The 10,838-nt window shown below is 40.4% G+C and overlaps 1 protein-coding gene across 3 annotated transcripts in view; it reads left to right on the forward strand.

The window, feature by feature from the left end:
• Positions 1-328: 328 nt before the first annotated feature.
• zfpm2a (zinc finger protein, FOG family member 2a) overlaps positions 329-10,838 on the forward strand; it is a 113,944-nt gene continuing 103,434 nt past the window's right edge. For 2 of the 3 annotated variants that reach the window (XM_020611608.1, XM_020611606.1), the window contains exon 1: positions 330-843. Coding sequence is in view for 2 of the 3 variants with exons in the window: in XM_020611606.1 (XP_020467262.1) it covers positions 804-843 (40 nt within the window). In the remaining variant the exon portion in view is untranslated. Of the gene's footprint in view, positions 844-10,838 lie in introns of all 3 variants that reach the window. The other variant, XM_020611607.1, reaches the window with a different exon arrangement.

The following is a 10,838-nucleotide window of genomic DNA, read 5'->3' on the forward strand; positions in this document are numbered from 1 at the left end:
TTGGTGATATGAGCAGGACAAATTACCCTGAACATCTTTGTTTTTTTGTTTTGTTTTTTTGCATAGTGAATAAAATTAATTTTTTGTATTTTATACATGATTTAAAGCACCAACTGATGACAACGGAGTCCTTTAAAAAGGCTGGGGAATGCTTACTTGAAGTTAAAGCACCAACTGATGAAAAGGCTGGGGAATGCTTACTTGAAGTATAGTTGGGGCTAATTACTTTTTGTCTATATTGTGATTGCGATGCATTATGATGAACATCGGCTGGTGCTGTTTGTCTCCATCTACCTTTACATTTACAGGGGCGCTAATTAAGGACGACGCTAATTAATAAGTGGAAGTTGAAGTAATTGTAGATCAAGTGAGGTTCACAAAGCCACGGCTACGGTACCCGGGGAGGAACAAACCTTATCTTCAAACAAAAGCGCGAAAAGCTTTCACCTCGACAGTCAGTCCATGCGGATCGCGTCGAAGCGCAGCCTCATCACGGAGAACTGGGCTGAGAAAGAGTGAGAGGGGGAGGGAGAGCGAGACAGAGAGCGAGCGAGCGAGCGAGAGAGAGCGTGTGTATGTGTGTTAGAGAGAGAGGGAGAGCCAGAGCCAGAGAGACGAGAAAGATAAAGGAAAGACAGACGAAACGATAGACTTGTGCGTAAAAAGTAGCTACTGGTGCCCCCTTCTTCTTTTTCTTTCTCAATTTCCATCAGACAAAAACCCAAACCCGCTGCTTGGATGAACCAAAACCTATCGATCTGTCAGTACTACACCTGGATTCACTGACCAGCCGCACAGCAGGCATGTCCCGAAGGAAGCAGAGCAACCCCAGGCAGATCAAACGTAAGTTGTTTCTCTTTACTGTTGTTCAGTCGCTACACTGCGTCTCCAAGCTTATTAGAGTTTGCGCACTATTGTTCCGATAGTGACCACACTTAAGCTGATTCAGCAGCGCTCAACTGTCGCCACTCATGTGCTGCCTGTCACGGTGCACACGCTCCAGTCTCCCTCCCCAGATATGTTTATGTGTTTCTGAAGAGATGAATTACAATCCGAATCCCACGGCGCTGCTGGCCGGAAAGTTTCGGCGCTGCTGCCAAGTTGTAGCAAAAAGGAAGTTAATTTGGTTGTTTATTTGATCTGACTCTGTTCTAGTTTTCATCCAAACCTGGCTATCGGTGCATCACTTTAAATTACAGGACTAAAATAATTCACGAAGGCGAATTAAGAGATTGTCTTAAAAGGCGGTCTTGGTTTTGGATTGATGTTGCTATTAAATGTTTTATTGGTGACACACAGACACACACGTGTTTCACACAGTCTAACTCCTCTTCGCTTTTTTCCTTTTCCACATACACACTCACTTACAATGTGTGTACATAAATACGTGCACATGCACTTTTTCAAACTTTCCAGTCAAACCCAATAAATAACAGAAATATTGATCAGCAGTGTTGATACTAGTACCTCGTGCTATTGCAGGAAAATAGTAAAAGTGTGTCAAGTTATGGCATGTTTACATTTTAAGTGACTGGACCAGTGCTGTGGTCAAGTGCTGATCTTCTGTCTCAGTAATATAGTTTACAGATATTTGTGCTTCAAATATGGGTGAACATTTTAACAGCTTTTTGCAGAAATGTTGTAGATTATTATTTGTTTTTAATGCAAAAAATGCTAATGAATTATAACCTCATGGCCTGCATGAATTCAAAAGTGTGTCATATCTATTTAGTTGCATTGTTATTATATTTTATAAAAGGTGTTATATTTCATAAACAATTTTATACAACTTCTTAGAATTTTTATGATTTTAAAGGGGCTTGTAGATCATCCCTAAATATGTGGGTACACACACCCCCACATACACACACACAAGCACAAAGGCCTACACACACTTTGTCAGAGTGTGTGTACTAGGCATACACACACTTTGTCAGAGTGTGTGTACAGTGTGTGTGTGTTCAGTTTGTCCACTGTGTGCTGCTGCTGTGAGAGGCTGAAAGCAGAGTGTGGTGAGTTTGGGGTCAGACAATCAAAAATCTAACTACAGGCTGCACTTTGTAGGTTGTCAGCATCATACTGTTTATATGTGCTTCCAGCCAGAAAGAAGACAATACGGCGTGTGTGTGTGTGTGTGTGTGTGTGTGTGTGTGTTTGCATGTGGGTGTGAGCTCACATGCATGAATTCATGAAGCCATGTGGATGCTGGGATACAAGCGTGTTTTATTATATTTGTGTGAGACAGATTCAGCGACAAGAGATTTTGTGTCATCCTTATTTTATTGTGCTTCTTCACCTTTTTATTTTATCAGTATTATCGTATCATATAAATATTTTTGTAAAGTTTAAGACGGTCTTTTTTGGAAGCAGGAGTTTGTTTATTTTTTATTGGAGTTTTACAGTATTTTAAATTCTCTCCTTTGGATTTTATTACAGTAAATCATCAGTTATTTTAAAATCAACCAGTTTAACATTTTAGATATTTTTATCTTATACTGAAAGTTGTATTGTATAAAACATTTTATGATTGATTCCATTGTTTTATCATCTCTTTGTTATACGGTTTAGAGAAGTATGACAGAATATACAGTAGTTACCCTTAAAGTGTGAAGGGAAATGTTAAACTTCCTTTCACTGTAACAATCTTTGAGTTCATATTTGGGTTTCTGTGGCATCCTCCGTAAACCTGCAACCATTTCTAATCAACAAAGAAGCATGACAGCGTATGACGTGATAGGCCCACTCATCTTTGGACCAATCCCACTGAAGCATCCAAATTTTGTTGTTGAGCAAAGGAAGTCTAATTTGTGTTACGCTTTTGTCATCTTGACCTAACCTTGTTTGAATTAGTATGTCATGTGTAAGATCTTGTTAATATGGAGCCGGTGTGCTGCTGTACTGTATAATCAAGCTCTAGTTAGAAACAGAAAGGTCAGGGGGAGCCTAGATCCTCTCCGCTGCCCTGGGAACTCTGGGAAAAAAGGCAGAGGAGGCATTGCACAGAAAGTCAGCACAGACAGTCATTCTAAAGGACAAAAAGGTTGTTGGGTGCAGTGTCCCCCCACCCCCACCCCCTGCATACATTGGACTGTTATCTAAAATTGTGATTTATGCAGTATTTTAATATTTTGCTTATTCTTTCCCCTTGGGTGCTCTCTGAGCGGTGATAAAAAGGCGATGCTGAAAGAGCGCCATTAATTTGCTCTGATGACTGGGGAGATAAGGCCAGATAATGGGAAAGATAAGCAGAGAAGATATACCATCAGAAACCCGATTATTACCATTAAAATTCCAGCCCAGCAATCTGCAGCTGGCTGATAATTCCTTCTCTGTTTCCACCACTTTGGATGATAAGGCAAAAAATAGTCACTCAGTGCTCCTTGATTAGGCTGCCTGGATATCCTGATAATACAGTGATAAATTATGTATTTTCCCGCCTTGTTTTTTTTCTTTGAAACGTTACATCTGATTTTTTACAGTACACATAAATATATATTCCTGCCCCCCTCTCTGTATCCCCCTCCCCTTGTTGCTTTTCCAAGAAAGCAAAACAAAAAAAAAACAAAAAACAAACAAACAAAAAAACCCCATACACTTTTATTGTAATAAGAGTTTGATGGAAAGAGGAGATTGTGGTGGAGGTGTTTTGTGTGGGAGCACATATCAGCGTTATCAGCTCATCTCCCAGGGCCAGCTGCTAGCTGCTGTTGTTTTTAGCCTTATCACCCCATGCCAATATGCCAATAAATTGCCCAGATTGTTAGCCATTCCAAGGCAGGTCAGTAGAATTTGACAGGAGTGATGAAAATATTGCTGATGCTCTGCGGATTGCGATTAGCTGCTGTAATATGATGTGTGAATTCCACCAAGCTCCCTCCATTCTCTCTTCTCCCTCCTTCCTTTTCTCCCTGTCCTCCTTCTCCCTCCCTCCCCCCTCGTCTCTCTCCCCAGCTGCTGGTGGTGTCCATACCTCTATTCGTACTGAGAGGAGAACATTTTGATGCTTAATAGGAAGGAAAGATATGAACAGGCTGAATTGAAACCAGGCCCCTCAGAGTAATTTTTCTGTAAAATTGCCCCCCAAAGTTTCAGAGCGTAAAGGGGAATCTGGATGATGTAGGGAGCGTGCCTCCGCCACTGTTTATGGGAACATATTGAAGCGGCCCTCTGAGGCTATGTGCAGACATCTAATGTCAAATGTGCTTATTAAACTGACTTAGTGTTCTCTCCTTTACTGCTGTCTTCACCATATGGACCGTCTGAGAATTCATGTTGCTTCCTGCAACTCTTTTACTCAGCACTGTCCAACCAGAATCTAGCAGCACACTGTAGTGATTATACTGCTCTTTTACTGTAAGTTTAGCACCTGAGCGGCAGCACACAAGTCCTCAGAGCTTACTGCTATGTCATACTGTCAAAATTCCTAATCTACTCAGGTGATAGCGATCTTATATCTGTAATGCTGGTCCACTGCAGTGTACAGTAATGCCTTTTTGTTATTTTTCAATGCTTTATTTTTACCCATAATACCTTGTGTATAACAGGTTGGGAGAGGGGCTACTGATGCTGTGGTAAATATTGCTATTCCAATCCCCTTTTTCTTAGATGCATTGCCTGACTGATACATTTCATATTGTGGCCTTTGAGGAAAATGATGCACAGAAAAAAAACAGTTCATGCATCCAGACAGGTGTTATTTGGTTGTAATTGTTTATTGCTACAGCAGGCGTTGACCTTTAAGTTGCCTAAAACTCCATTCAGTGTCATGTGCATACATAGTGTCATTACATAAGCCCAATGCTATACTACAGCCAAACAAGGTTCTCTGCTGGAGCTAAAATTCAGCTTTTTATCATAGCCACCATTTTTTCCCATCTCTGCTCTACAGTTAATCTCTTCAACTCCTTAGCATAAGGCCACTTTATGGAACGTTAGCATACTGTTTATCATATCAGGTGACATTTCTATCTTTGAGGGGCATTTATCAGAAGCAGATTACAGTAGTATGGGATAAAGGGAGTGTTTACTGAATTGACTGCCAACATCCTGTATCAGAATTAGTCTGTTTGCATGTGTATACATGAGTGCATGTACAGTATATGCAAAGAGCATGTGGCTAGATGTTGTAGCAGAGGGATAGGAGCTGTTAAGTTGATGTGGTTCTCTCTCTCTCTCTCTCTCAGGCAACAGACCTTCCATATTTCTTACAACTTAGCTCAGGTTTTCTGTTCTTGTGTATGGAAAGTGTACTGATGCTGGGGAAGTTTATACACTGCATCACACCCTTGGCCCTGCAAACTCTGGTGGCTTCAGCAGTCAGATGTTTTGGGGGTGTAAAATCAAAAAATGTTTACATGCCAGCCTCCCTGTATATTTAAGGGCCTCTCTTTCATTGGGTGACAATCACGCCTTGTCTCTTGTGTTTCTCTTGTTGATTTCTGTCAGAAGAAGAATGGTTGTTGAATGCCAACTTTCCCTCAAACATCTGTTCCCTGCCAATAACAGCTTGTGCTGTTGCCTCGTCTTAGCTGAAGGATCCCCAATTGCCTCCTCACTTTTGACACAAAACAACAATGCAGATGAATGTCATCTCCTTGTAATGTTTTCTCTATTGTGTCTAAAGTAAGATGTTTTTATTCTATAGAGAAAGACTTTGTACTTACAGCACTGCTGCTGCTGCTGCTTGTGTCGCAGGCTCTGCTGCCATAGGGAGAGGAACATATAGCCGTTGCTGTTTCCTTTGTTTAAAACTATGCTGTGTGATGTGTCAGATGAGCTGGGGCTGGCAGCCGATGGACTGACGGTGCCTAGTGCTGCCCTCTCTGTCGCTGTAGTGCCTGGAGAGCAGTGTGAAATGTGGCAGTTTTGCTGCAAAGGTGGAGGTCACTTCCTCGCACAGTTTCCTCTTTATCTTCCTCTTTCCTGAATTCCACTGCTATTATTCCAATAGCCGCTGGTTCAGGTCGTCACCGCTGTGTTTTTATTCAGCCATTGGCACCAATGTGAACAAAATGTTCATTTTTGAAGTAAGTACAGATCAAAACCAAATTCTGCTTGTTGCTGACTGTGTCTACATGCGTTTCCTTTTTGATTCTCCATTTCAGCCCCTAACTGTATTCCTCTTTGTTTATTTAGATTTCATATCAATGATGCCCACTGAGCCCCCAGGTAACAATTGACTTTCAGCCTGCTTTAAGTTAATAGCCTTGTCTCTTGCTTGTAGGGATCAATATTGGTATTAATTAATCACCATTATCAAGAGCAGGATCTAGTTCCATTTGTTGTTACATCAGCAAAATATCAATAGAGAAAGTGGACTCCCTGATCGTCATGGCAACTTCATCTCTTAGGTCAAAGAGAGTTTATCTTATCTTGCTGCTGAGAGTGGCAAACTGCTTAGGAATCTAGTTTAGACTCAAAGATTATTGATTTAAGCCTGCTTTCACCCCCACCTTGTTGTTTCTGGAGAGAGGGGTGAAAAAAAAACAGAGAAAGGCAGCAATTCTAATCACAATGGAGATGTAAGATTTAAATATCGATGTCCAAAGGCCATTACAGCAAAGAGGGCCTCTGGTCTCGCTGTTGTTCAAGTACGTCCTTTTAAGACCCAGACAAAGCTTTGATTATCAAACGTGTCACCGTGGAGTATGTCTGTATAACTGACAGTGTGCGACTGCAAGGGTGATCAGTTTCCTGCAGTCACTGCCACAGAATGTTAACAGAACACAGGCTACATCCTGGTTTTTCTACAGGCCTGCACTGCAGCCTAAAACGTACTGTTAACGGTGCCTGTGATAGTGTGATTAAGCAAAGCTGTGTAGGGCTGAAATGATCAGTTGATTAACAGATTAGCTGACTGCAGAAATTTCATCTGCCACAATGTTTTGAATTATTTTTCCTCAATACATATTTTAAAAAGAAAAAGAAAGAAAGAAAGAAAAATAAATTATCTGGCTCCAGCTTCTAAAAATGTGAATCTTTTCAGATGCTCTTTGTTTTCTATGATAATAAACAGAATATATTTTCATTTTGAACTGTTATTTGGACAAAACCAAAACTTATGATGAGCGTTGTTCACTATTCGCTGACATTTTATACAAGAACCAGTTAATTAAGACTGTACTGTTTACAGTAGATTAACCCATAAGGACAATAAGCATTCAGATCATTTACTTAGAATATGTCTGGCGTTCAAGCTCTTACATCCTGCATTTAGTGTGCATTGGTATTATTAGTGCTGTACTTAAAGTATCAAAAAGTACTCATTGTGCAGGAAATGGTGGTTGAATATTACACATGATATTATTATTATTACTGAAACATCCACCTGCAAGTAGCATTTTACAGTGGAAGTTAGTCCAGGTGGTGATCACTGTGTGTAAACATGTCTTGTGAGTAAAATCCTAATCTGCACTTTCTTTTTTACCTAGATGTTTTGCGCTCATTGTGCAGTGGGACACCAGCTTGATTAAAAAATTGACTAATGAGTAGTCATTTCGAGTGTGTATTGTACAGTGCAGAGAGTGTAGTGGCCGGTTCTCATGGGAAGTTAAGGTCTGATCTGAGCTATTTGGGTAGTGGCGGGCCTGGCTACTTGGCTGTACCTCATCATGCTGCAGAATGCTCCTCAGGCTTGGAGCAGAGAGCAGGGGCACTGCCTGATTTTTTTTTCTTCCTCTTTTTGCCTCCGGGACACAATTGCCTCATTTAACATTCTCTATTTGGCCCCTGCCAAGAGGGGAAATAGCCAGGGTGAGAAAGAGAGGCCACCACACATCATGAATTCTTCTTTCATTTAACTTGCACAGTCCCTTTTCACCTTGGTGATGCACATGGATCAGGAATGAAGATATTGCTCAATTAAGGGGATTTCTGAGGTTGCTCCTGAGGTATTGCAGTTATTTTTGTGCCATGCCAAGGTTTTGATGCATCATGGATATGGATATTGGGTTCATCACATTTGTGTGATTCTTTGACATCTCCACAGTGCAGAAGAGAAACAACTCTGTTCCTCCAGCAGGAACTTGTCTCTGCCATATTCAAGAAATAAAGTCCAGGGGTGGATGTCTGTCAGTTTGCCACTGTAGGGGCATAAATAACTTTCATGTCTGTATTAAGACTTTTTTGTTTATTTCCATTTAATTGGACACAGTTAAAACATTTTCATGAAATATGTCAAAATTGATATTAGAATTCTGGATGACAGAAAGCAAAGGGACTCCTTGGAAATGTCACATTTTGTAGGAGGCGTTGTCAGTATGTTGTCAGTAATATACAGTAAAAGTATTGGCCCAGCCTTGACTTTGACTTCACCCACACAATGAAAAAATATTTTAGTAATTAAAAACTAAATGAAAGAAAATAATGGTAGTGAGCACCATTTTCAGAGCAGGATAGTAGCTGGCACGCCACAGAGTGACGCCCTAATAATAGCTGTTCAGTTTAAATCTCTGGCTTGGCAGGAATTACTGAGGATGTGTTCTGTGGGGGGGCAGCGCAATGCAGAACTTTGCATTGGGAAATGCAATGAAATGAAATGTACCAGGCTCCATAGTTAAGGGATAGGTGGGAACAGAGGATTAAATAATAAGCTTTTCAGTTCAATTTGTACATCAGCATCTTTCGCCAGACGGATGGCACAAAACTCATAGCATCTTAAGGGTTCAGTGGAAAATCACTAATGACAAAGCTTTGTAAACAGATAAACAATTTATGTCAAATATGCTGAAAATATAAAACAAACTTCAAAACATGTTAATACTTTAAAGAGGCTGTATTTTGATTTGCACCACTGCAAAGCTGGTAAAGCTGTTGACAGCACAGCTTACACATCATGTGATCAGAGGCCATATCTGCCTGCATGTCATTAGCAGGAAGTGCTGCTACAGAAATAGCCAAAACGGAGTCGTATCCAATTGGAACAGTTTGATGGTGATCGATTATGTTCAAGTAAACTGTGCAAATCAGATTAGACAGAGCGTGCGTGATACTGTAAGATGACAAAAAGAGGTGACGTGTTGCAGGGGACGTCTCCTGCTTCTTATTATCTCAAAGCAGGCTTGGTGAAGTGACAGAGTAAACATCCAGAGAGAAATGCAGCCACCATTATGTCAGAAGCAGCCAATATTCTCTGTGTGTGTATTTCAGAGAATGCTTATCTAGTAATTACTAAAAACTGTTGACACTGAGCGAGCGCTGTAGCCAACTAAAATGCCTTTTTGTCTTATGATATCAGATTGGATTTTTATCTTATGATTCAAGCAGTGACACATTCCTGAAAACCAGAGATAACTGCCTTATTTCCAGCATGAGCGTAGAATTAAGACACTCATTTTGAAAAACAACTATCATTACATCCTGAATTCAGTGGTAAAATGCTGATAGTATATATATTTTTCTTCTGGTTCAGTCTAGGATGTGTCTGTGAATCTCTGAGACATACATTTGGCCATAATCAAGTTTTTTAAGCTTCAGAAACTGGATAACAACTGGGTCAGATGATAAGCCTGGGCAAAACAGGAAAAAAAGCCCTCTCTGATAGACGAGGAGAAAATCTGATTGATTGATGTCTGCTGGCTGTGCCACCATCACAAGCCAGTTGACAGTTAGTTTGGGATCAGATGATTTCACTCTTAAGATTGGGGTTGAGGGGAAGCTAGGCAAATATGAAGGACACAAAGGTCAATGGCTTCTCTCCTCCTCGCTGTATCTATCTCTGCCTTGCAATAGCTTGCTTTGACAAACTGTAATATGTTGCTAAGCTTTGTGGCAGCAGGACACATGGTCATAGTTTGTACAGTAATATCCTATTGCAGTAATCTCACAAGGAATGATTGAAAGTGCTGGAGGAATCTGGTACTAGCAGGGACCCGCTGACATCATCAGCTGCTGTGGACTGGCAGATGTCTCTTGACTTGTTTGAACTGAATTTTCCCAAGGGATTAAATAAGTTAAAAACAACAGCTCTGACTCAAAGTGAATCTGTTATTGTAAGTAGGATCTGATAAGATGGCACAATATTATAAGACTGTGTAGTAAACAGGCCAGAAATGGAATCTCCAGCGGGTGTCTCTCTGTAGTTTTGGACGAAGACCAACATGGAACTGTGACCAAGGATGATTGGATGCATATTGTAAATAAACACCCAAGTTTTGATTTGCCTCTTGGCCTCAGTCTCTACATAAAGATTTTCCATATGACTTTTCCTCTGTTCTTGGTGCATAGATCGTGTATCACTAAGTTGAAGTGACAAGAGTTGCTCTGGATTTGACCCCATGTGGCAAAATAGCAGCAACACTCAGATTAAGTTGCATATTGTAAATAAACACCCAAGTTTTGATTTGCCTCTTGGCCTCAGTCTCTACATAAAGATTTTCCATATGACTTTTCCTCTGTTCTTGGTGCATAGATCGTGTATCACTAAGTTGAAGTGACAAGAGTTGCTCTGGATTTGACCCCATGTGGCAAAATAGCAGCAACATTCAGATTAAGTTTAACCAGAACAAATGCTTGGATTTTTTTTTTTAGAACCAACCTTTATTTGTTATTTTGTTCCTTTAGCTTTTACTATAGAGCCGAAATTTAAAAAGACAGGCCTTAGGTTCCCATTGTGATAATATTAAATAAAAGGCCTTCGTTTCATGTCCATTAGCTTTGTATGGGGCTGCTTTCAAGATCAAGGTCTCACTTGTAATGAAGTGGCTATGCAAATACAGTACAAGTCAAATTCTACTACTGTGAATCCCTTGTTGTAATCAAGTTTGCACCGTCTGAAATGTAGCCTCCACTCAGAGCCACTAACCAAACAATAAAATGGATAATCCGAAGACAATTCCCCT

Source organism: Monopterus albus, unplaced genomic scaffold, assembly GCF_001952655.1.
Source record: "Monopterus albus unplaced genomic scaffold, M_albus_1.0 scaffold116.1, whole genome shotgun sequence".
Taxonomy (NCBI): Eukaryota; Metazoa; Chordata; class Actinopteri; order Synbranchiformes; family Synbranchidae; genus Monopterus; species Monopterus albus.